We start from the raw sequence: 22,225 nt of genomic DNA, 5'->3' as shown, positions 1-22,225 counted from the left end.
ATTTGTCCTTGAGAACAAAACTATGGAAAACTATTAGAACGTCTCCTAGGCGTAAAGGTCAGAAGGAACCACGCCGCAGCCACACCTTGGCTTGGCAGAGCTCTGCTTCACCTCTGCCAGCTTCCACAGGGTGGCCGCGCAGAGGAGACCTCGCACCGTGATGCAGAAGAGAGCTGGTTCCAGAGAAGGAACAAAAATGCCTCAGGTGATAAGAGGAGGGAGAGGGGACTTGCTGGGTTGAATAAGGGAGGCTCGAAAGTTCTAGTAAGGTAAGTGTGAGCTCCATGGTCAGGTCAACCGCCACCCTGGCTGCCGGGGTCCCTCGCAACTCACTGCTTCCCTGCCGGCTCCGCCTCTTCTCCCAGGCCTCGCCCTTGTCTGGGAGCTTCTCTGCCAGCTCTGCCAGCTCAGAATAGGATCCACCCACCCACAGGCTGAGGGCTCCCAGGGCCTCTCCCGGGGTCTGTCCCGGCTGCCCATACGGTGTCTTGAAGGCACCTCAAACTCCGGGCATTCAAAACTGCTCTCCTGTTCTCCCTCCCGGCCACAGCAGTGGTGATTAACCACAGAATGGTTAATTCCAATGGACAGCAAACCCATCCTTCCTGTTCAGGCCAGAACTCATCCACATCCAATCAAGAGCAGATGGGTTGACTCTGTTTTCAGGACATAATCCAGAACTGACCACCGTCTCCCTAGGCCAGTTACCTCTTGCCTAATCATTGCCGACAGCCTCTGAACAGCTTTCCTGGCTTCTTCTTGCTCCCAGAGAGGCCAAGCCACACCCCCCAACCATCACCCCATGTAACGTGGCACCAACCAAACCTCAGGTCCCTAGCAATGCCTCAACCCGCCCTGCAATTTTTTTCCTGGCATTGACCACTTTGTTCCTACTTTACTTACTAATGCTTATTGACTGCCGTCCTATTAGGACATATGCTTCAAGAGGCTCTAGGGATCTTTGTTTTCTTCCCTGATGTGTCACAAACACCTAAAACAGTGCTCTGCCTGTGGTAGTAAATATCTGTGACCGAGTGACTGTCTAGACTTTCACACTTTGACCAACAAGAAAAAAACCCAGAACCCAAAACAGCACACCAATCGATGTGGCAGTTTCCCCATGAGATTCAAGTGTCACACTAACTGATGAATTCATTACTCCCTCTGTATAACCATGCAGGGTGCTGGGAAAAAGCTGTAGGATTGATTCATGTACTGAATCAAAAAACAAGAGAGGAGAATTACATACGTCGTGGAGAACCAACCCAGAACCGTCAAGACCTGGCGTCTCTCCACATGGGCTCGCGAGGCTCCTGATTCCCTTCCTCCTCAGGTCACCAGGAGGGCCGACTTCTCCCTTTATTTCCTTTGGAGAAAAAAGATGCTAGTAATCACAAAATGCTGGGATCCACGCTAAGGACAAAGTGGCCCCAGGCCTTCATACACTTTCCATTTGCTTTTGTTCAAGTTGGTGGCGGAGGCAAAAACATTTAGTCACTGCCTTAATTTGAGTCTTAAATACAGCATTAGGAGACAATGGAAGACTTTACTGAGAAAAAGTGAATTTTTAATTATCTTGTGAATCTACTTAGAAAAACACAAGCAATGTTCACAACTATAAATTTAAACCTTTTGCACTAAAAAAAACCCACAAAACAACAAACACAAAACCACAGGCATGAACTGTAAACCTGTATTAATTATCAACTAGTCTTAAGGTTAAGGTTAATTCTTAGTAGTAATTCAGTATTTTCCTCCTTGGCAATTTTAATGTTTTAGCACCAAATGATCTCCCACAGAGGTACTCGTAACAACTCTGGCTGCCAGTGTAAGGAGATGCTTCCGTATGCACTACTTCACACGCACAGTCCACGCTCACACCACACAGACAGGAGGCCCGTGGCGATGATGTCACACGCTGACTTTCAGGGCAATGGAAATAAGACAGAGGGCACGCGTGTCACACATCTTTAATGTAGTGCATTCGTAGAAAAAAGGCCAGCTTCCGCTCCCAGGCGTGCTCTCGTCCTTATATTTTAATATCATGATTTAGAAGATGCAGACGTTATTACCTAAATATTACTCTATACATTTCCATCAGTGTTCAGGAAAACACTTTAAATTGCTACTTAATTTACACCGTAATTACTGGGTTACAGCTTTAGCTCGTTGGCAATTTTGGAAGCAATATTTTTGAAAGCTATGGATGTCCCTGATATCCGCTTAAACCGGACCCCGTTCAGAGACAGTCTTGGCAGCTTGCACACCTCCATCTCCCACTGCACGAGGTTCTCCGCGTGCCCATCACCGTGGACACAGAAGAGTAGGAAGCGTTCTCTCTGCTCATAGTCGCAGTTATTGGCATCCAGCACTTTGCGGATCTCCCGCATCATGTCACTGGGGTCCATGGAACTAGTGGTTTTCATGCTCCAGGTAAAGCGCAGGGAGCGAGGTTTTGCTTCTTTGTTTTCCTCCTTTTGCTCAGCAGATACGTTGCGACTGAAATGCACAGTAGCAGGTTTATTTTTAATTGCACAGAAAAACCAACCTTTTCTGTTACAGCTAGCTCATAATCAACATCTTCGATGTAGCATGACTGACCTCCACATTTTTCTTGCACAGGCTCACATCTGATTATCTGTTCCTTTACGGAGAAGTATTCATCTACCACCCACCCCCGGACTCCCTTCCAAATCATAACCCATAAAGGCAAAATTCTACCTGGCTGGAAAATCTTCATCAGCCGTCCATATTTAATAAAATTAAGAAGATAATTTGTGAAACAGAATCCTTGGAGATCAGCAAATTACATGGCGGAGCGCCTCTCCAAAAGCCCAGCTCTCCCCTCTAGGCTGACTGCAGGCGGCAAGGAGCCGAAAGGGCCCCCCAGAGGCCCAGCTCAGGGAGGACGGGTCGGCAGGCCAGTAGTACTTTTCTTTTAATTCAGCTCATCACGACCTTTCGCTGGAGATGGTACTCAGGATAGCCAGTGACTCCACATGGTTCAAAATCACTTTCCTTGCAAATGGCCCCCCCATGCTGAGTACACAGCTGGGTGCGGGGTGGGCTGTTCTCAGTTCCCTCCGCCCACCTGAATATTTTTCCATTTTGTTACAATTCTGACGTCACAGTTAAAAATAATTCTTAGATGACATTATCTTACTACTGAAACAGGAAAATGAAACGTTAAAGCTTATCTGCTGCTGAGCACTGAAGCCACTGGTGTGAATGCAAGCTGTATCGATGCACAGAGTATAAGCTGTGGTCCCAACATCTAAGAGGTGATGTCATAGCGGGGTCCCAGGCACAATTCTCTTGGGAACCCCAAGACCAGGTGTCTACTATCCTGCCGTTCCCCAGCATTTAATCATTGCCACAAACCCGTTATTTACACTCTCACGTGTACATCTGAATGTTTCAATTAGGAAGGTGAACACCTAACACTCTTGTGTTTTAAAAACACCCTGCACGTGCATGATAAATACACTTAATCCAATGGCAAAATCGGCAAATTCATCAAAGCTGAGGGTTTGGGGCTATAGGTTTTACTTTAGATAGAGCTGCCAGGCTGCTGGTAAAATATTCAATTTGGTTCACACCCACTAAAGTTGATCAGGAGCTTCCTGTGTATAAAATGCTGTTTTAGGTACTAAATAGGTTACAAAAATGAGCAAAAGCTCTCAAGCTGCGTTGGGGTTGAGGGAGGGAAGACTGCAACTTAAGGAAATAGCACTAGCACAGGAAAGGTATGAGCACACCATGAGGGGGCGGGGGCAGAAAAGACAGGTAGGGCCCTCTAAAGGGAGGAGGGCGGGGGAAATGAGGAAATGGGTTCCAGGAGGGAGGGCATCTGGGAAGAGCTACCAAGAGCCCATAGAATTCCAATACAACGGGGGTGGGGAAGGAGAGATCGTGTGCTGAGCAGAGGGAGTATCATAAGCAAAGGCAAGGAGGTGTGGAAAGCACAGAATGTGTTTAGGGTATAATCAAGTGTGCAGATGGACTGGAACTGGGGGCACAGCATCACCCCCACAACAGCCGCTGAGTACTTGCAGGAAGCAAATAGGACAGCTGGAGCCTGCTTGAGGCTGGGATGGGCAGGCCTGGGGTGGGAGCGCTGCCAGGCCGTCATCCGGGCACTCTGCCTCAACCTCGGTGGGGAGGGTGGGGGACGCCAGGGCTGCTGAGGCCACCCAGGGTGGGTCAGGTAATGGGGCCCCTGCAACTTTTCATTCAGAAAAGTCACATGATCAGAGCTGGGCTTCAGAAAGAGCAGAAAGAGAGCAAATGGGTTAACGGGGACCCAAAACAGCACGGTGGCGACTGGTATGGAATGAGCCCGAGTAGAAAAGACCCAGAACCATGGCAGCCTACCTGGGCCTATCTGGCGAACTCCCCCACCCCCCGGACTTGTGTAATGAAATACAAAATGATCTACAAGATGTAAAAGCAAAACATCTGACTACATAATTGTTCTTCAAAAAAACCATCTAATTTAAAATATGAAAATTCAACTCCATATTCTGCTTTCATTCCTTGAGAGCAGGATGGTGCAGGAGTCATGGACACAGCAAGAGTGCTCCTACTGACTCCCAGAGCTCACTTCAGGCCATCAGCCCCCAGGCAGGAGGGCGGCATATTTTAGCACCCAAATGCCCAGTGGAAGCCCAGTGGAAAGGCTGGACCTGGAAGGCTTTCACCAGTGGGCAGCCATGGCGCTCTGGCGCCCTCAAGTGGCCACTAACAGGTGGCAGCAGCGACAGGCTCCTGCTTCACAAACCACACAACGGGACTCTGCCAAGCAATCCCTACATTGAGAGCAGGGATCTGATGCGGGATAGTCAGAAAAGAGCATCGTCTCTGCCACAGACACGAGCTAAATACCTATAAAATATTTTAAGTAAAAATCATTCCCCTCACCTTGAGCCCTCATATCTCCCGTTCCTCTCATATTCAGTTGGAAGCCTCAACGAACAGAATGCAGAAGCACAGAGAAATGGGAAAGAGAAAAGAAATCTTACAGACCGATACACGACCACCCACATACAAACACAGACGTCATAATATGAACAAATCCAAAGCACTTGGGGTCACCAGCCAACTCTTGTTCAGCTCGTAGTCTCCCAGGGGTGACCGGCCCAGGCCGCTGTTCTCTGTGCGAGCTGGCAGGCAGGCTGGGAGGCCGACCGCGCACCGGGCATCTCTGCCTGGCTCTGGAATTGGAGGTCTGCTGACTTTTTAATACCTCCCCCAAAGTGTAATGGTTTTTAACTAAAAGGAAATGAATTCTATCAGTTAAATCCTACATTCAACTACAAAATTTTCTGCCCGAGGAAAAATTTGCTGGGAAGATTAAAATCATGGAGTGGAATTTCCCATAGGAGGAAAGCACTCTTCCCAGTTTTTGATAAAGAGCTCACGTTCACACAGCCTTTCAGTGACCCACTGATTTCATCAACATAGAAAAAAGTCCATAGCCTGGCTTTCTGGACACACGGAGGCCAAATGGCAGATTTTCTACCTCATTATGCGTGTGTTGTTAGTCTCCTGATTCGTTATCATCAAAACATATTCACCTGGTAGGAATAGGATTTCTTACAGTGCTTTAGATAAAAGTAACGAGACACACTTTCTTCAGTGGTTGGTGGAAAGCGGCTTTTAGAATACTGCTCTTCAACTCTCTGAAAATATTAAAGCATTTCTGCTCTGCAGCTGCCCACACCTTAGTTTCCAAAAACCTCAAACTAAATGAGGCTGTAGGTCTGAATTTTATGCTTGTTTCCCCCATAAAAATATTAGCTAATTTCCCCGTCATTTTAAAGCCTTCTGCAGATTCAATCCTTCATGAAATAAAAAATGGCAACAGTTACCACTTACCTTCTGCATGCCTGAGGCCAACCATTAATTGTACATTAATATTACTGAACATTGCATTCTTCAAACAGAAGCATGCTAAGTGTTATTAGTATGAAGACAGAATTATTTGGATGCTAAATAATTCTACCAAAGAAAGACAATGCACAGAGCATGCACAGGCCTGTTGTTATGTGGGCGCCTGACAGAGTCAATCTACTTCTTTCCGAGGCTCCTTACAAAGAAGTAAGTATGTAGTTCTCAGCAGAAAGTTTAGTTTTTAAGAAACAAAACAAAACAAAACAAAACAAAACAAAAACAAGGCTAGAAAGCCAAACCTGATGTTAATTGCAGGAGCCATTTTGGGGTAAGGATTGAAAAATAATGTGTATATATAAATCCTACCTTTTGATAAACCTGAATGACATGTTTCTAAAAGAAATTAAGCCAAAAACAAAATTAACAAAAATGACTTGCACAAATGAAATAGAAAATCTAGTCAATTATAGAGAGAAAGAAAAACAACAAAACAGGGCTCCTCTTCTGTCCAATGAACGATGAAACAGTGACATTTGTTGAAAAAGTAAAATTACAGGTAATCGAGTACATGATCTTTTAATTTTCTAGAAATATAAAAAAATCTGTCCTTGTAAGAAAAAATTTAGCAGTAAATATTGACATTAGCTGTAATTAAATTTAAAGGTTCTTCAGATGGATAGACTTTAAGCTAATAAAATCCAACATTCCATGTTAAAGAAATGACTTAAGTCATGTGCAATATACTATAGTAATAAAGTAACATTTCTTGATTCTCTTCAGAATATTCTATGAACAAAAATCTCACCTTCTATACAACATTAAAAAGTTCATTTTAAAATGTTCAACCATTAAGAGAACCATTACTTATTTCAGGAAGACGATTTAAACATTAACAGAATGTCTGCTACAGTGGTATCACATAAATCACTTCTCAATAAAACAGTAAGTTACTGCGGTTTAAAACGAAGTGGACTTTTCAGAGTTTTAGACAGCAAAATGAATGGAAACAAAATGGTAACAACGGGGGTTTCATGTTTATGTTCTGTGTAATAAAATGGAATAACCGTATTTAGAAGTAACTTTGCTCATTAAAACTTAAGGAGATGCTGAGGTTGTACTGAACAGAATCTGACAAAAGAAATTCCAAACTACCCATCAGGCTTGTACGATCATGTGGTCAGCATTCCTGGGCGAGCGCAGGCTGGCCTTGTCAAACCATTTCTGAAACTTCCCAGTTCTGTGACTGAACACAGAATTCAGTCTGAGTGAATGAAGTAACGAATTCCGTGGGTCGGTTTTTCTAATACTGGTAACTTTGACATTGCTTCAGATGCTGCCCAATTAGAAAACAGCTAACGACTGTAGGTAACAGCCAACCACTTCATAATCAGATCAGAAGTGGTCCACAGAGGAGTTATATGCAGCAGAGAAGATCATGCATGTGACAGGATTTTGTAAATAATTAAGCACTACATAATAAGGCAGGATTATTCAAAAGATTATTTTAGTTGAAAACCGATTAAAAGGCCTTTCGGTATTTTCACTTCCCAATTTTCTGCCTGAGAAAGGTCAGGGTTATTGGTCAAGCACCCAACTGCTCTTCCTCGCTTTTTCAGCCACGAATCCCTGAGGTATAAAGAGGAGGAGCAGCGGGACTGAGGCTCTCTACTCCTGCCAGGCCCCGCGGACCAGCGCGAGGCACACAGAGGCACCTACATCATGCCTGGGCTGTTCTGCCGATAGGGTAGGAGTGACCCTGAGAACCCTAAGCAGGCCAGGCCTGGCCCCAGGAGCGGGAAGCCTTGCTCCTTCTGACTACAAATGGCTTCCGAGGTTGGAGAGCACACAGCTCTCCAAAGCCACACGTACCCAGGGCAGAGTCAGAGCCAAGAGAACACAGGCTTCCTGGCGGCGGATCTCCTCCCACCAGGTCTGAGCAGGTCTCCGACGCAGCACCTGAGTGAGAACACCTGAGCCTCTTTTGGGCACCAGGACTCTGATCTTAGCATTTATTGTCAGGGCAGGATAAGCAGCCGACGCTGACAGCGGCAGCAAGAAGAAACGGACCACCGCTAAAGTACAGTAACCAGGGAAGACTACAGACCTCAGTTTGCAAACTTTAACAAACAGAAGACTACCTTTCTGTAAATCTTTAGGGGTGGAAATTGCCTGCAAATGTAAAGTAAGATGACCCCTGAGACTTTTTTTTTTTTTAATTAAACCAAGAAATCTGTCTCCAATTTTAATTGAAATGCATGAAATACACTAAATTAGAGAATGAGGGACAAGGATTCCAGCCTACACTATCCTTGACCGTTCTGCTCTGTAGGGCAGCACACGCAGTGTGCCCTGGAGGGCCTCTTCTGGAGGCACCTTTCTGGCTCAGCATTTTTTGGCTGTAGAATCTTCAACATGTGCCTTAAACTCTCTGAATCTCATTTCCAGCTTGTTCTACACAACAGTAAGAGTATCTACTACACAAGGTGGACGGTGGAGATTACGTGAGTATGTGAGAATGTGTTTGTACGTATGTGACACGTGCATGTTTATCAATGAGAAACAAGTATAGCTCTATATACATCTAAGGACGCTTATCTACCTTAACTTAGCACACAGGAAAAATACAGCACAGAGGCAACAATCAGGGGTGCCCAGCTGGCTCAGTAGGAAGAGCATGTGACTGCTGATCTTGGGGTTGTTGAGTTTGAGCCCCACATTGGCGGTAGAGATTACTTAAAAATAAAATCTTTTTTTTTTTTTAATGTTTATTTTTGAAGGAGAGAGAGAGAGATTGAGAGAGAGAGAGAGAGAGAGAGAGAGAGAGAGAGAGAGACAGTGTCAGCAGGGAGGGGCAGAGAGAGAGAGGGAGACACAAAATCCGAAGCAGGCTCCAGGCTCCGAGCTGTCAGTACAGAGACTGATGTGGGGCTTGAACCCAAGAACTGTGAGATCATGACCTGAGCCAAAGTCAGACACTTAACTGACTGAGCCACTCAGGTGCCCCAAGATATTTTTTTTAAGTTTATTTATGTATTTCTTTTGAGAGAGAGAGAGAGAGAGAGAGAGAGCGAGCATGAGAGGGGAGGGGCCGAGAGAGAGGGGGACAGAGAATACCAAGCAGGCTCCATGCTGTCAGCACAGAGCCTGATGCGGGGCTCGAACTCACAAACCATGAGATCGTGACCTGAGGTGAGATCAAGAGTTGGATGCTTAACTGACTGAGCCACCCAGGTGCCCCGCCGTCCCCCAGATTTTATTTCTAAGTAATTCCTTCACCTAACGTGGGGCTTGAACTCACATCCCAAGATCAAGAGTCTCGTGCTCTACTGGAGTGCGTGGGTGGCTCAGTCGGTTAAGTGTCCGACTTCAACTCAGGTCACGATCTCACAGTCTGTGAATTCGAGCCCCGCGTCGGGCTCTGGGCTGACGGCTCAGAGCCTGGAGCCTGCTTCAGATTCTGTGTCTCCCTCTCTCTCTACTCCTCCCCTGTTCATGCTCTGTCTCTGTCTCAAAAATAAATAAATGTTAAAAAAAAAATTAGAGTCTCGTGCTCTACTGACTGAGCCAGCCAGGAGCCCCTGACATATGACGTTTTACCTAAAGAGCCCATCGTAGACCAAAGTGTAAAGACACAGAACTAGCTGACCTGTAACTAGATCTCAGACAGACCTGACTGATGCATATCCCCTCTGCACTCAGGGCTCTTACAGGGCAAAATACCCGTCGACATGAAGCTCAGTCGGGAAGGCAAACAGCCAGGTGAATGATACCAGGCTCCGTCTCCTATCACCCAAGTTTTGGAAACAGATTCCATTTCAGCCTAGTCCATAATGAAGCAACTAGGGGACAGGGAGGCCTGGGACAGGCCATGGGATGATCCTAAAAACAAGGAATGAATTATTCTGGGGTCAGCAGACTTCCTGTATTGAGCTCCCTGCTTCTTTTACTGGTCACGAGTGGGTGCCCCAAACTTGGCGAAGTCCTTTAGACCACTCTGCCCAGTTTGGAAAAGGGGGTCTCAGCAAAGGAGCCGAGAAGAGAACAAGAGGCCGCTGTAACTTCTGGCACCTATCTGGCCTCCAGCCGATGATAAGAGACAGCAGAAGTCCTCCTAACTTGGTAGCCATGTCCTGACAATAAGCAGAGTACCCGGAGAAAGACTAAAAATACTAAAAGAACATAAAAATACTGGATGAATTAAGGAGACTGAAAATGCGGTATTTGGCTTACAGGTTAAATTCCAAAAATGGAAGGAACCACAGCAGGCAGCTGGTGAGCCACAGGGGGCGCCAGCTAGTTCAGGCTTGGAGAAGACCCCACTGTTGTTCTGAGTAAAATACAGATGAAAAGAGGGTCTGCAGTGGGCAAAGCGGCAGGATGCCTTGGACGTACTAATCTTCGGTGAAGCTCAGTGTCGAAGAAATCTCTCCTGGGAGTCCTGAAAGTGCAGGGGCCCTCAGTCTCCTGAGTGTGGGCCCAGCTGGCGGTGCCTCGGCCTATGTGTTTATGGTGCAAAGGGGCACTTCCTCCTCTCATAGCCATCAGTGATTCTAGGCCTTTGCAGCCTCCAGATGAGGTTATGGAAATAAAGTTCAAAATACCTCAAGGGAAAAAGTATCACATGAAGGATTTTATACACAAGCAGATTTACTATATCTTGGTGAGAATAAATCAGGAATTTTATCCGCCAAACTGTACCGTTTAAGCAAGTTACTTTGTTCTTACTATAGCTTACTGAGACCGAGAGAACAGTTTTTAAGATTTAGACCCTAAGAAACTTAGTGCTCCTCAGAGATGCTGGCACGACATGAGAGAAGAGAGGTCTCTCTCCTCTGCGTCCAGGCTGGCCGCACCGCACACTGTCTTCCTCGGGGACGGCTTCCGAAGTGCCAGCTTGCACTAAGCTGCAATAACCATGCATGTGGGCAGATGTGTGATCAAAAGAACAGTAATTAAAGAGAACGACAACCTCCCAAGTGCTAGAGGGACTTCTGATGTCGGGAAGACTCTGAGCTCTGTAATTCCTATTCTAAAAGGTTTTAAAGTATAAAATTCTATATATAAACCAGAAAAACACGAGCTAAAGACAAAGTGGAAAGTATCTGGGCAGCCGCGTCACACGACAGGGAAGACGTTTCTCCTTTTGCTCTTACATTGGCTGCAAACAACCAGCACCACCTGGCACTTACCTCCTTGTGAGTTTTGAAGTTAATTTACTAAAAAGATTAGTGGAGCCTCGGCTTCGAGTCTGCGACAGTGGTGTGGCTTCGTGGGACAGGCTGGGCGAGGCAGGTGGGCCGTTATACGTGGCGGTCCGCCGCTCCCGGGGCTGCCCGTGGAAAGTGCTGCGGCTGGCGGTGCCCCGCGGGAAACGGAGCCGGTCTGGGGTGGCTGCGCTGCTGACACTGTGCGTTGAAGCAACGGGAGTCCTCGGATCAGGAATAGTGCTAGTAGGGCAGAACAGAACAGACTCACTCTCACTGTCACGTGGTTGGCAAAAGCCCAGCTGTGTGGCAAACATGGCGCACGACAATCCACGATCCCAAAAGACACCTTTTATCCTCAGTGGACAAAATCAGTTCTGATAAATCTAGACCCAAGGCAGTATTTTATAGAACTCAGGACCAAAAGGCAAGTTAAATAGGAAAGGGTATCAAATAGATGGCATATAATGAGACAGAGTCTCGTGGGGTTTAAGGGAATAGGTCGTACATATTTTCAAGGACAAGATTAATGCAGGGAAATTCTAGGACACAGAATGGCTAACTCAAGCTTTTTCCCTTTGCTTCCCTCCTCAAAGTGCTTATGTGCGAGAACCCTGCCCCTGTGAAAGAAAGAAACATGAAATGAACAGGCAACTAAAAAGTTTTAGAGACATACAAATGGCATGTTTCCTGTGAAATTCCACATGCTAAGAGCACTGTGAAGAGGAGGGGGATTTCTTACGCCTTCTGTAGTATGCAAAGGCACAGACGACCAAGGACACCGTGAGACAGGATGTGCTTAACTAAAACCACACACAGGAAGAACACCTGTGGACCACAGATAGTAACACATCACGGACTATAAAATCCACAGCACAGAATGAAGCAGCGGTGGGTACACATTAGTTTCACAAGGAATGTGCACTTTTCTTACACAGCCTCACATTTCCCTCCTTCACTGTCTATTGGAGGTACCATCATCGGAGGGGTGCCCATAGGCTGGCATGGACATCGACCTGATGTCTCACCCACTGAGGCAGGGCTAGCTGCAGAAGCGAACACTTCTGTCAGGCTGGGAGGGGGGTTGGGATCAGGCAGAGGCAGAAACAACAATATGATGGCACAGTGACAGAAAAAGTTATCTGCTATTTAAAGCACACACCTTCCTCTTAACCTTGTTTTGGGGATTCTGTAGCAATTACTGACCTGTAGCTGCCTTTCCCCACCCCACCCCACCCCCCCGCAAATAAAGTAAAAGATTTATTAGCCTTTTAAAAAAGTGTTTATTTATTTTTGAGAGAGAGAGAGAGAGAGAGAGAGAGAGAGAGAGAGAGAGGCGCGCAGAGAGAAGGAGACACAGAATCCGAAGCAGGCTCCAGGCTCTGAGCTATCAGCACACAGCCCGATGTGGGGCTCAAACTCACAAATTGTGAGATCATGACCTGAGCCGAAGTCTGACACTTAACTGAGCCACACATGCGCCCCAAGCTATATTAGCTTTAAGGGGGGGGGGGGGGATGACATCTTACTTGTTTGAATATTTAGGTGAGGGGGCAACGTTTTCTGAGCTGTGTACAAAATAAAGCCTTTCCTAAAAGAGATGTCTCCATTCAAACTGAACTGGTTGAGTGAATCTATAATATGAGCACACCTTGCTTTCGGCCTGTTCTCCAAACACACAGACATATTTTAAATGGACTAGTAAAATGACACATATAATAATTAGTTGCTATTTATCAAAGTGTCCTATGCTGTTTCAAGATAGATGAGAATCTTCCTACACAAAGGACATTCACTTCTTTATAAACAACAGTCAAAATTCTTAAGGGGTCAACAGAACCCCTTTTTTCAAGGCAGGAAAACTATTAAGAGTAAATTAACTGTTTGCAGACAGAGAAAAAGAATGATGGACATGGCTGGATGCCTGCAGCTTCCCCCCGGCACAGAGAGACGAGCCGCGCCCTGGCCACTCTGCTTTAATTCCAGCTCAAGTCATCTTGCCCTTGGAGCTCCGAAGAGGCAGTTTCTCTCCTTGGAGGAGAGCCAGGGACTCAGGACTCAGACCCCGTGTGTCAGTCTGCATATACGCCCCCACCTCTACCCCAGGGTCTCTGCACCTCTCCCCTTCTCTCCCACACGGACCTATACCTCAGTGCCTGTCTTGGCTACACACTTCCCAACCTGTCCAACATATAGCCATGAACGTCCCAAGATGCAAACCTGACCTTGTCACTCATCAACTTACAGCCTTTCAAAAGCATGTTGCATCTTCAGGACAGACTTCAAATTCCTCACCCTGGCATCCCGGTCACACCCTCAGGTACCCACAGCCCAGCGGCGCCAAGCTGTATCTCCAGGTTCTACCTTCTACTGTCATCTCTGGGACTTGACTTTCTGGAGCTCCTAATGATGTGCAATCCCTTGGTCATGCATCAGGTCAAATAACTTTCACAGGAACTATTCTCTGTGCCTGGAGTGCAGGCACCTATTTTCATCAAAATTCAACCCAGAGGTCACCCTCTCCATGAAGTCATCTCCATGAAGTCATCCTCTCCCATCAGGAGTTTATCATTCCCATTTTGTACTGAGTATGTGCCCCTGCCACCCTGTGCTACCCCAGTGACCTTTCCCTGATAGAGTGTCCTGGAAGCATGGTGCTCAATGAATGCTCTCCCGAGAAGTTAACGAACTGGAGTTCTTACAGTCCTGACATTGGGGGGAGGATGGGCACTTTATAATAAATTGCTCAAGGGGCGCCTGGGTGGCGCAGTCGGTTAAGCGTCCGACTTCAGCCAGGTCACGATCTCGCGGTCCGGGAGTTCGAGCCCCGCGTCAGGCTCTGGGCTGATGGCTCAGAGCCTGGAGCCTGTTTCCGATTCTGTGTCTCCCTCTCTCTCTGCCCCTCCCCCGTTCATGCTCTGTGTCTCTCTGTCCCAAAAATAAATAAACGTTGAAAAAAAAATTAAAAAAAAAAATTGCTCAAGATTTGTGTGTCCCTGCCCCTGTTTGAGAATTCTGTCTTCTGACTTGGGAGAATGGCTCTAATATAGTCCAAGAACTGAAAATGAGTACCTTATAAAGATAAAAAGAGATTCAGTTTTGTGTTTTTGCCACTCAGCACCTACTTTTTATCCTGTGGCAACGACACTTGAATTCTGCTATTAGGGAAGCAAGTTCCTAGGCTCTGGATGTCAATGACTCCACCCCAGGGTTTCCCAGCCACCCTGGTCAGTGACAGACTTAGAGACAGGCACATGGCCAAAGCCAGACCAACACAGACCCAGAGACAGCTGCAGGGCTTCTGTCTGAGCAGAGCTGAGTGTGGGAAGATGCCAAGTCTGATGCTGTGAACCCAACAGGGGAACCACCACAGAGGAAGCAGAAGTAGGAGATGGACCCTGACTCTATTCCTAGACATTTTTAGTTCTAGGAAATCAAATATGCCCTTTTGAATTTAAGCTTGTTTGGACTGGGTTCCTGTGATGCAGCACAGAGTCCTAAATGATTCAACTCTTTTTTTTTTTTTTTTTAATATTTATTTTTTGGAGTACAAGTGGGGGAGGGGGCAGAAAGGAGACAGAAGAATATGAAGCAGGCTCTGCACTGATGGGCTGACAGCAACGAGCCCCATGTGGGGCTTGGACTCACAAACTGCGAGACCATGATCTGAGCTGAAGTCGGACGCTCAACCGACTGAGCCACCCAGCTGTCCCTTCAACTCTGTTTAAAGACTAGTCAAGTGCAGTAGTGAGAAGTAAGGAGAAAGAGTAGAACAAGGAACGATTCAACTATCTGAAGAAAGGCTTGCTAGTTTCTTATACATAGACATACATACATATATGCAAATACATACTTTATTTTTTAAGAAGTTACATTACAGCTAATATGACTGTCTTTTGTGCTCTATTACCTGCTTAGGGCAGGTCAAGGGTCAATATGCTTGATGCCTCTGACCAGCTGCTGACATTCTCTTGCCCACATGAGAAGCTGGGATCAACGGGTGCATTAAAAGCAAGGGAAGCAGGGAAGACAGGGTTATCTGTTTCCTTCCCTGGAGAATACAAAAGATCCCACAGACTCAGAAGAAGGCAAGGGCTTTTCGTCAGCATATAGAGCAGAAGATGCTTGATCTACTCCTCCTGAGACACGCCGCTTGTAGGCTGCCCAGCACAGGCAAGATCCACAGGGCACAGAAGCATAGCAAGACCGGACACACACTTCACAGCAAAGAAACTGACCGTTCTCAGAGACCTTCCTAAAAATGAAGTGTAAATTGATATTTTCATTATAAATTATTAAGTTTTTTGACACAATAATCCTAAATGCAATTAAATGAATTATTTTAGAAACTTAATCCTAACTGCTTTGTACTTATGTCTGACTATCTTTTTTCTAAAATTCTAATCCACTTACGGTGACTAAAGGACAGGTATTTTCTACTTTTTCAAATGTTTATTTATTTTGAGAGAGAGGGAAAACACACACATACAAGCAGGGGAAAGACAAGAGAGAGAGAATCCCAAGCAGGCTCTGTGCTGTCAGCGTGGAGCCCAACATGGGGCTCGACCCCACGAATTTTGAGATCATGACTTGAGCCGAGACCAAGAGCTGGATGCTTAACCAAGTGAGCCACCCAGGCTCCCCAAGGACAGGTATTTTCAATTTGACAGGACATCTCTCCCACAGCAGAACATTCTGACATGAAATGTTCTGGGGTGCTGATTCAAACTATACTCAGTGACTGGGAAAAAGCAAAATTAAAAGTAAAGATACATGTGTGAACTGTGATCACACTTTCTCTGCTCAATCCCTGTGCCTTGATGCATGACAAATGGATAAAATAATAGAGCCATTTTACACTTATAAAATCTTATCTAGAATATCAAATGCCTAAAATTTATTTGAAAAGATTCTGTTGGGGCGCCTGGGTAGCTCAGTGAGTTGAGTGTCTGATTTCAGCCCAGGTCATGATCTCGTGGTTTATGAGTTTGAGCCCCAACGTCGGGTTCTGTGCTGTGCTGGTAGGGTGGAGTCTGCTTGGGATTCTCTCTTTCTCTCTGCCCCTCCCCAACTTGCATGCTCTCTAAAAATAAATAAACTTAAAAAAAGATTCTGTTCTGTTGTGCTTTATTATAATCATATCACACTCCTTCTTCAGGGGTATTCAAATGAATACATTTGCAACAGTCCTTTTTTTAAACAGTCTTCTGTAACTATCTAGAAGCATATGAAAAAGCAGGGCAGAGTCCATGTTATTTGTGTTGGTTAGCAAAATTATTAAGTCAAAAAGTGAGTGTAAACTCAGAAAATTTTTACATTCCCATCAGAATGGTTTATTACCAGTACTTCGATAAGCTAGTTTTTTGTTAAGCATTATGTGTCAGTGCCTGTGCTCAGTGGTTTAAGACTCATTATAAAAACCTACGTGATTCTGACAGAATCTTACAACTGAAGATGTAATTACACTTTCTCATGCCTACTTTGTACTGACTGTTAGTCAATTTGAAATCGGGCCATCTTCAGAGTCTGCCATCAAAAGAAGGTAGAGTAATTATACCAGAACATGTAGCAGAAAATAAGCTGGACTTCAGCATGCCTGGTGTCAAAACAACAGTCTTCCTTAGAAAACTACTCACAGGTGCTCAAGCCAAAGCAACAGTTTGCCAAAACTTGTAACTTCTGTCCCTTTAACAACACTGATTAGCATTATTTTTCATACAGTGAGGCTGATAAACAGCACTAGTAAGAATCAATGCATAAAATTAATTTTAAAATGAAAAAAATGATCACATGGCCGGTGGCGAGGCTTGAAAACCTCATCTCGTGCTCACTGCTCACAGCAGGATTCTGAAGACAGCTGAAAACCAGCTTGTTTGGGGCACGTATAGCCTTTGGTTGTAAACACACATAGTTTTCACTAGCATGATCATGCTCATACTGGAATTCTGTATAAACATACACACACACATACACACACATACATGAAAAAAAATCCCATATATTTACGGTTAAACATGAAACGAATGTCCTTTCAGAAGTTAACATGGACCCCGGCATCTGCAGCTCACCAGTATTTAAAGAGTAAGAGATCCATATGAGAGAGAAGAAAGCAGTAATTTCCCTAAGAAGTCATCTGTGCACAGAGAAGGTCCAGTGCATCGAATTTATCTTTCAGCATCTATTTCACAGGTGAAAAAAGTCACATTTCGTGCTCTGAGAGTAAAAAATATGACTACTTTAGCATTCACACCCTCCAATAATTTTCCACAGTTCTTCCATTAACTTGTATGATAGAAAAAGAAAATCTAGAGATTATAAAAATTAAGGGCCCAATCTTGTGTGGTTTGGCACCGAGGCTCTGTTTGGCTAAAGATAGAAACAACATTTTCAAAAGCAAAGCGTTTAAGTGACTGAAGCTAATGAAAGCGGTGAGGCCTAGGTTGGGATAAGGAGGAGTCAGCTCAATAGGGAAGGTGTGGGCAGGGAGGACACAAGGGTAATGATTCCAAAAAAATCAGAGAATTCTTCAAACTCTTTCCAAAGAGTGAATTGGATAACTGCAGGAAGGAAGGGTTAGAAGAGCATGTGCGCACACACAAACACAAGCCGGGTAGCAGAGAGTAGATCTTCATCCTTAACGGCCTTTTTAAAAAGTTTGACCCTGAGGGGCACCTGGGGGCTCAGTCAGTTAAGCGACAGACTTCAGCTCAGGTCATGATCTCACGGTTTGTGGGTTCGAGCCCCATGTCAGGCTCTGTGCTGCCAGCTCAGAGACTGCAGCCTGCTCCAGATTCTGTGTCTCCCTCTCTCTCTATCCCTTCCTTGTTTGCACTCTGTCTCTCTTTCTCTCTCTCAAAAATAAACATTAAAAAAAAAAAAAGTCTGACCCTGAACTTCAGAGAATTGTACTTTAAAAAAAAATTTTTTTTTTAACCTTTATTCATTTTTGAGAGACAGAGAGAGAGGAAGTGTGAGCAGGACAGGGGCAGAGACAGAAGGAGACACAGAATCCAGAGCAGGCTCCAGGCTCTGAGCTGTCAGCACAGAGCCCAACGCGGGGCTCGAACCCATGAGCTGTGAGATCATGACCTGAGCCAAAGTCAGACCCTAAACCAACTGAGCCACCCAGGCGCCCTGAGAATTGTACTTTCAAAGTTCAAAAGGCATCTGACAGAAGAGCTGAACAACTTAGAAGAATTTCCAAAAGAAAGAAGAATCATGAAGCAACATTTATATTAGAAACTCCTAATTAAGTCTCCTACTGATATCCTCTTGAACTAGATGAAATTTGGTAGACTTGAGAATGTAACTAATAAAAGAAACTTTACTAGAGAATAAACTATACTATTAGAAAATAAATATACCAATCATATTTGTAAGCTATCTAGCACAGCTACTATAATATACTCAAGTTATTAATAGATTTTAATCATAAAGAAAAGGTGTTAAAACAAGCACACAAATAGGAATCAGACAAGAGAGCACTAGAATGTAAATATTTCTAAAAATGCTCTGAAAAATCAACATAATCTTCCACAATAAGCTTTTACCTTCATGTCAAATTCAGAGTTCAGTGGTGTATGGAAGAGAGAAGTTATAAACAGTCTGGTTTTAAGGATGAAAAAGGAAAGAAGAATTTTTGTTCAGGCTGTCACAGAAGTTAGTGATCAAACATTTGACTAGTGAGATCTAAACGGAACAGAAACCATACAATGCAGTATCAGAGAGTAAATGTCAGAAAAAAAGAAACCATTTTGATGCCACACATGGGGCAAGTGACGAGACCAGACAATGTTCAAGTTAGGGGGCCAAGGGACAATTAAAGATGGCAGGAATTACTTTATGGATTTCTACCACAGAACTTTAACTGGTTGCTGTAGCTTTATCTCACCCTTTGAATTTAATTTATACACTATTCTTACCAAAAGGAAGAAGGAAGATCCATGCCTGCCTGAGAAATTTGTCCATACAGAATACATTTACTCCACCAATCTCAACTTCTCTTTTTTCTCTCCCCACAAACTACGGTCTTTGGACCTACTTAATCCCACTCAGCTTTTTTCTTTTTAAAATTTTTATTATTTTTGTAGTAAACATTTTTTTTTTTACACATATATATTTATTTTGAGAGAGAGAGTAAGAGAGAGAGTGCACGCCTGCATGCGGGAGAGGGGCAGAAAGGGAGGGAGAGAGAATTCCAAGCAGGCTCCACATTGTCAGCGTAGAGCTCATAAACAGTCAGATCATGACCTGAGCCAGAATCAAGAGCCAGACGCTTAACTGACGGAGTCACCCAGGTGCCCCAAGACTTTTTTATTATTTTTAGGTAATCTCTACGCCCAACGTGGGGCTTGAATTTACAACCTTGAGATCAAGAGTCACATGCTCCACTAAATGGCCAGCCAGGTGCCCCCACCCCCCCACCTTATTTCTTATTTGGTAACTCTAACAAAGTTGTTTGCATGATATAATTCTCTCCTTATTGACATATTACTTTATTTGTATTTTAAACTGTACTTACCCTATGTGTGCCTGCTTCCCTGCCAGATTAAAATGAAAATCATCCAGAAGACTACTCTCTACATCTTCCTGGGGTTCTCGAGTGTGTCCAAGGTGGAGACTGTGTTACTGCTTGTCCCCTTGGCTCCTCTGGCAGACTGCTGGCCTGTGACTGAGGCTCACTCACCCTACCTCCCACTGTCCTCTAGAGGCACGGTCCCCTGCACCTCAGGTCCTTATCCCTCCCCGCTCTACCCTTTGTTCAAGTTATTACTGTACACAGCATAATACACATTTCCCTATTTGCTATTCTGGAATGACACCACCGCTTCAGATCTGTGTCCTGTGGGAAAGCTCTCTGGTTTCACCCAACCCTTTCAACCATCACACGCAGCCTGCCAGGAGGACAGGCTCTGGACAGTAAGAGGAATTTGGAAGTCTAGTATCTCACTAAAAAAATCTGCACTTAAATTTAACTTACCGTGAAGAACACTTCACGATTATCATCTGAATTTTGATTCTAAAAACTAAGAAGTAACTTCCATTTCTTTTGCGAAAAACAAATTTTCTTGCAAACAGGTAAAATTTCGTACCTTTCTTTCCCATTCTGAATTACTGAATGTCTGTCGGCTGTAGTTCTTTCACTGCAGACGTAAGTATTGCGCCGTGTCATTCCACCAGCTGCTGTATTACTCTATAAAAAAGGGGGGCCCATTTTTGTCTTAAACCATTTAGAAATAAGTATAGTACAATGAGAAAAAAATTCTTACCTAAATACACACAATTTAATCCTTATTTTAAAATTTATTTGTAATGCTTATTTATTTTTGAGAAAGAGCACATGTGTGCACATGAATGGGGGAGGGGCAGGGAGAGAGGGAGACAGAATCCGGAGCAGGCTCCAGGCTCCGAGCTGTCAGCACAGAGCCTGACATGGGGCTTGAACCCAGGGACCATGAGATCATGGCCTGAGCTGAAGTTTGGACACTTAACTGACAGAGCCACCTAGGTGCCACTGGAGACTGAATTTAAATTGTAGGGCTATGACATGACAAACCAATTTTATGGAATTAGAAAGCCAATAAAAAACCTTTTACAGGATGCCTGGGCAGCTCAGTTAAGGAACCGACTCTGGATTTCGGCTCAGGTCATGATCTCACAGTTCATGAGTTCTGGCCCCACAGTGGGTTCCGCACGGACAGTGATTGTGGAGTCTGAGATTCTCTTTCTCCCACTCTCTGCCCCTCCCCTGCTCACAGGCTCGCGCGTGCTCTCTTGCTCTCTCTCAAAATAAACATTATTAAAAAACAAACAAAAACAAAAACAAAAAACCCTTTCACACAGGGTTTACTCTGATAGAACGCAAGGTCAGAGGATGGAGCAGACAAAACCCTTTGACCTCTGTCATGAGCTCCTATCCCCAGAACGGCACATACAAAAGCCTCCTAAAAGCAGCAGCAGAGCTTCCATGTGGGTCCCTCACTCTGGGTTTTTTTTTGTTTTGTTTTGTTTTGTTTTTTTTTTTGAGGTAGAGGGAGGGCTGTGTCATTGTTAACTTTGCAGGAAAAAAAAATGTGGTCACAGAATATCCCTCAGACTGTATATCCTCTGCAAATTCTTTCTAGAATTACTTCAGGAGTGCTAAGAATAAGAATTACTATATTAGGTCAGATAGAACACATTTCAATTCACAGAGAAGTTCCTGAAACTGAACAGACTTTAACAAATACCACCTATTTAAAGGGGATTTTGTTAAGAATACGGATTAAGAGATGGACTCAGATCAGCAACATAATTTTAGGCAAAGACTAACTTTTCTTCATTGTTTTCCACCTTAAAATTTAGCTGGTACATGCAAAAGCATTTGGCACAGTCCTTGGCACAAGGTAAGGACTTGGTCAAATGTTCTTTATTGTCAGAGCCCTTTGAAGATGCACACCACATCCTTGGCCCCCACATCCCTGGCCCTCAGGCAATCAGATCTCCCAGAGTCCTGCACAGAACCCGTTAGGCATCTTCTGTCTGCGGTTTCTTGTCGGCACTGTCACCATTTGGTTTTATTTCCTCAGACTATGAGGCATTTCTATTTCTCAGGACCTGATACAACCTAAAGCTCAGATGTTTGTGGAATAACCAGAAACAGCCCTTGACACAAAAGATCGGGTCACTAATCTAGTGGGATGGGGTGCAGCAAGAAACCCCTTCAACACAGGTACTGAAAGTGATCTCTACAGGGGGGAGACTGGGCATGGTGGCCCGGTGGGGACAGCACTGCAGGTAGTTGAGAACACGGGAGTAAAATGTCTAGACCACCCTAACCCTACAATCTTAGGAACGCTCTAGAGTTTAACAATACTCACACTAGGGACAGTAGAGCTTTTCTTGCGTTCAGGAATGTCAGCCTTATTGGGATTACTTGCATTCCCAAGCATGGGGCTGGCTGGAGCAGTTCCCTTTCCTCCGACAGCACTGCCGCTTGTTTTCCGGGAAGGAATTCCATCTTCTTTGAGGTCACTATCTGCAGTGCTGGTCTGACTCCTTTTTGGATACGCCACAACTGAAGGAATAGCTGGTCCAGCTAAAATAAAACAGTTTACTTTTTAAAAGCCAGAATATAGTTTTATATTTTA

The 22,225-nt window shown here is 44.7% G+C and overlaps 1 protein-coding gene across 7 annotated transcripts in view; it reads right to left on the bottom strand.

Annotated features, from left to right (window-relative positions):
- Window positions 1–1,545: 1,545 nt before the first annotated feature.
- MARK3 (microtubule affinity regulating kinase 3) overlaps window positions 1,546–22,225 on the bottom strand; it is a 114,045-nt gene continuing 93,365 nt past the window's right edge. For 3 of the 7 annotated variants that reach the window (XM_047861096.1, XM_047861099.1, XM_047861102.1), the window contains 6 exons: window positions 21,956–22,173; window positions 20,189–20,289; window positions 11,082–11,339; window positions 6,259–6,285; window positions 4,921–4,965; window positions 1,546–2,499 (listed from right to left, as the gene is read on the bottom strand). In XM_047861096.1, coding sequence (XP_047717052.1) covers window positions 2,154–2,499; window positions 4,921–4,965; window positions 6,259–6,285; window positions 11,082–11,339; window positions 20,189–20,289; window positions 21,956–22,173 — 995 coding nt within the window. In that variant the 3' untranslated portion in view covers window positions 1,546–2,153. The remainder of the gene's footprint in view (window positions 2,500–4,920; window positions 4,966–6,258; window positions 6,286–11,081; window positions 11,340–20,188; window positions 20,290–21,955; window positions 22,174–22,225) is intronic. The other 4 variants (XM_047861100.1, XM_047861101.1, XM_047861098.1 and 1 more) reach the window with 3 other exon arrangements.

This window comes from Prionailurus viverrinus, chromosome B3 (assembly GCF_022837055.1).
Source record: "Prionailurus viverrinus isolate Anna chromosome B3, UM_Priviv_1.0, whole genome shotgun sequence".
NCBI lineage: Eukaryota > Metazoa > Chordata > Mammalia > Carnivora > Felidae > Prionailurus > Prionailurus viverrinus.
Note: the sequence above shows the minus strand (reverse complement) of the source record. Positions and strands in the feature narration are given on the sequence as shown.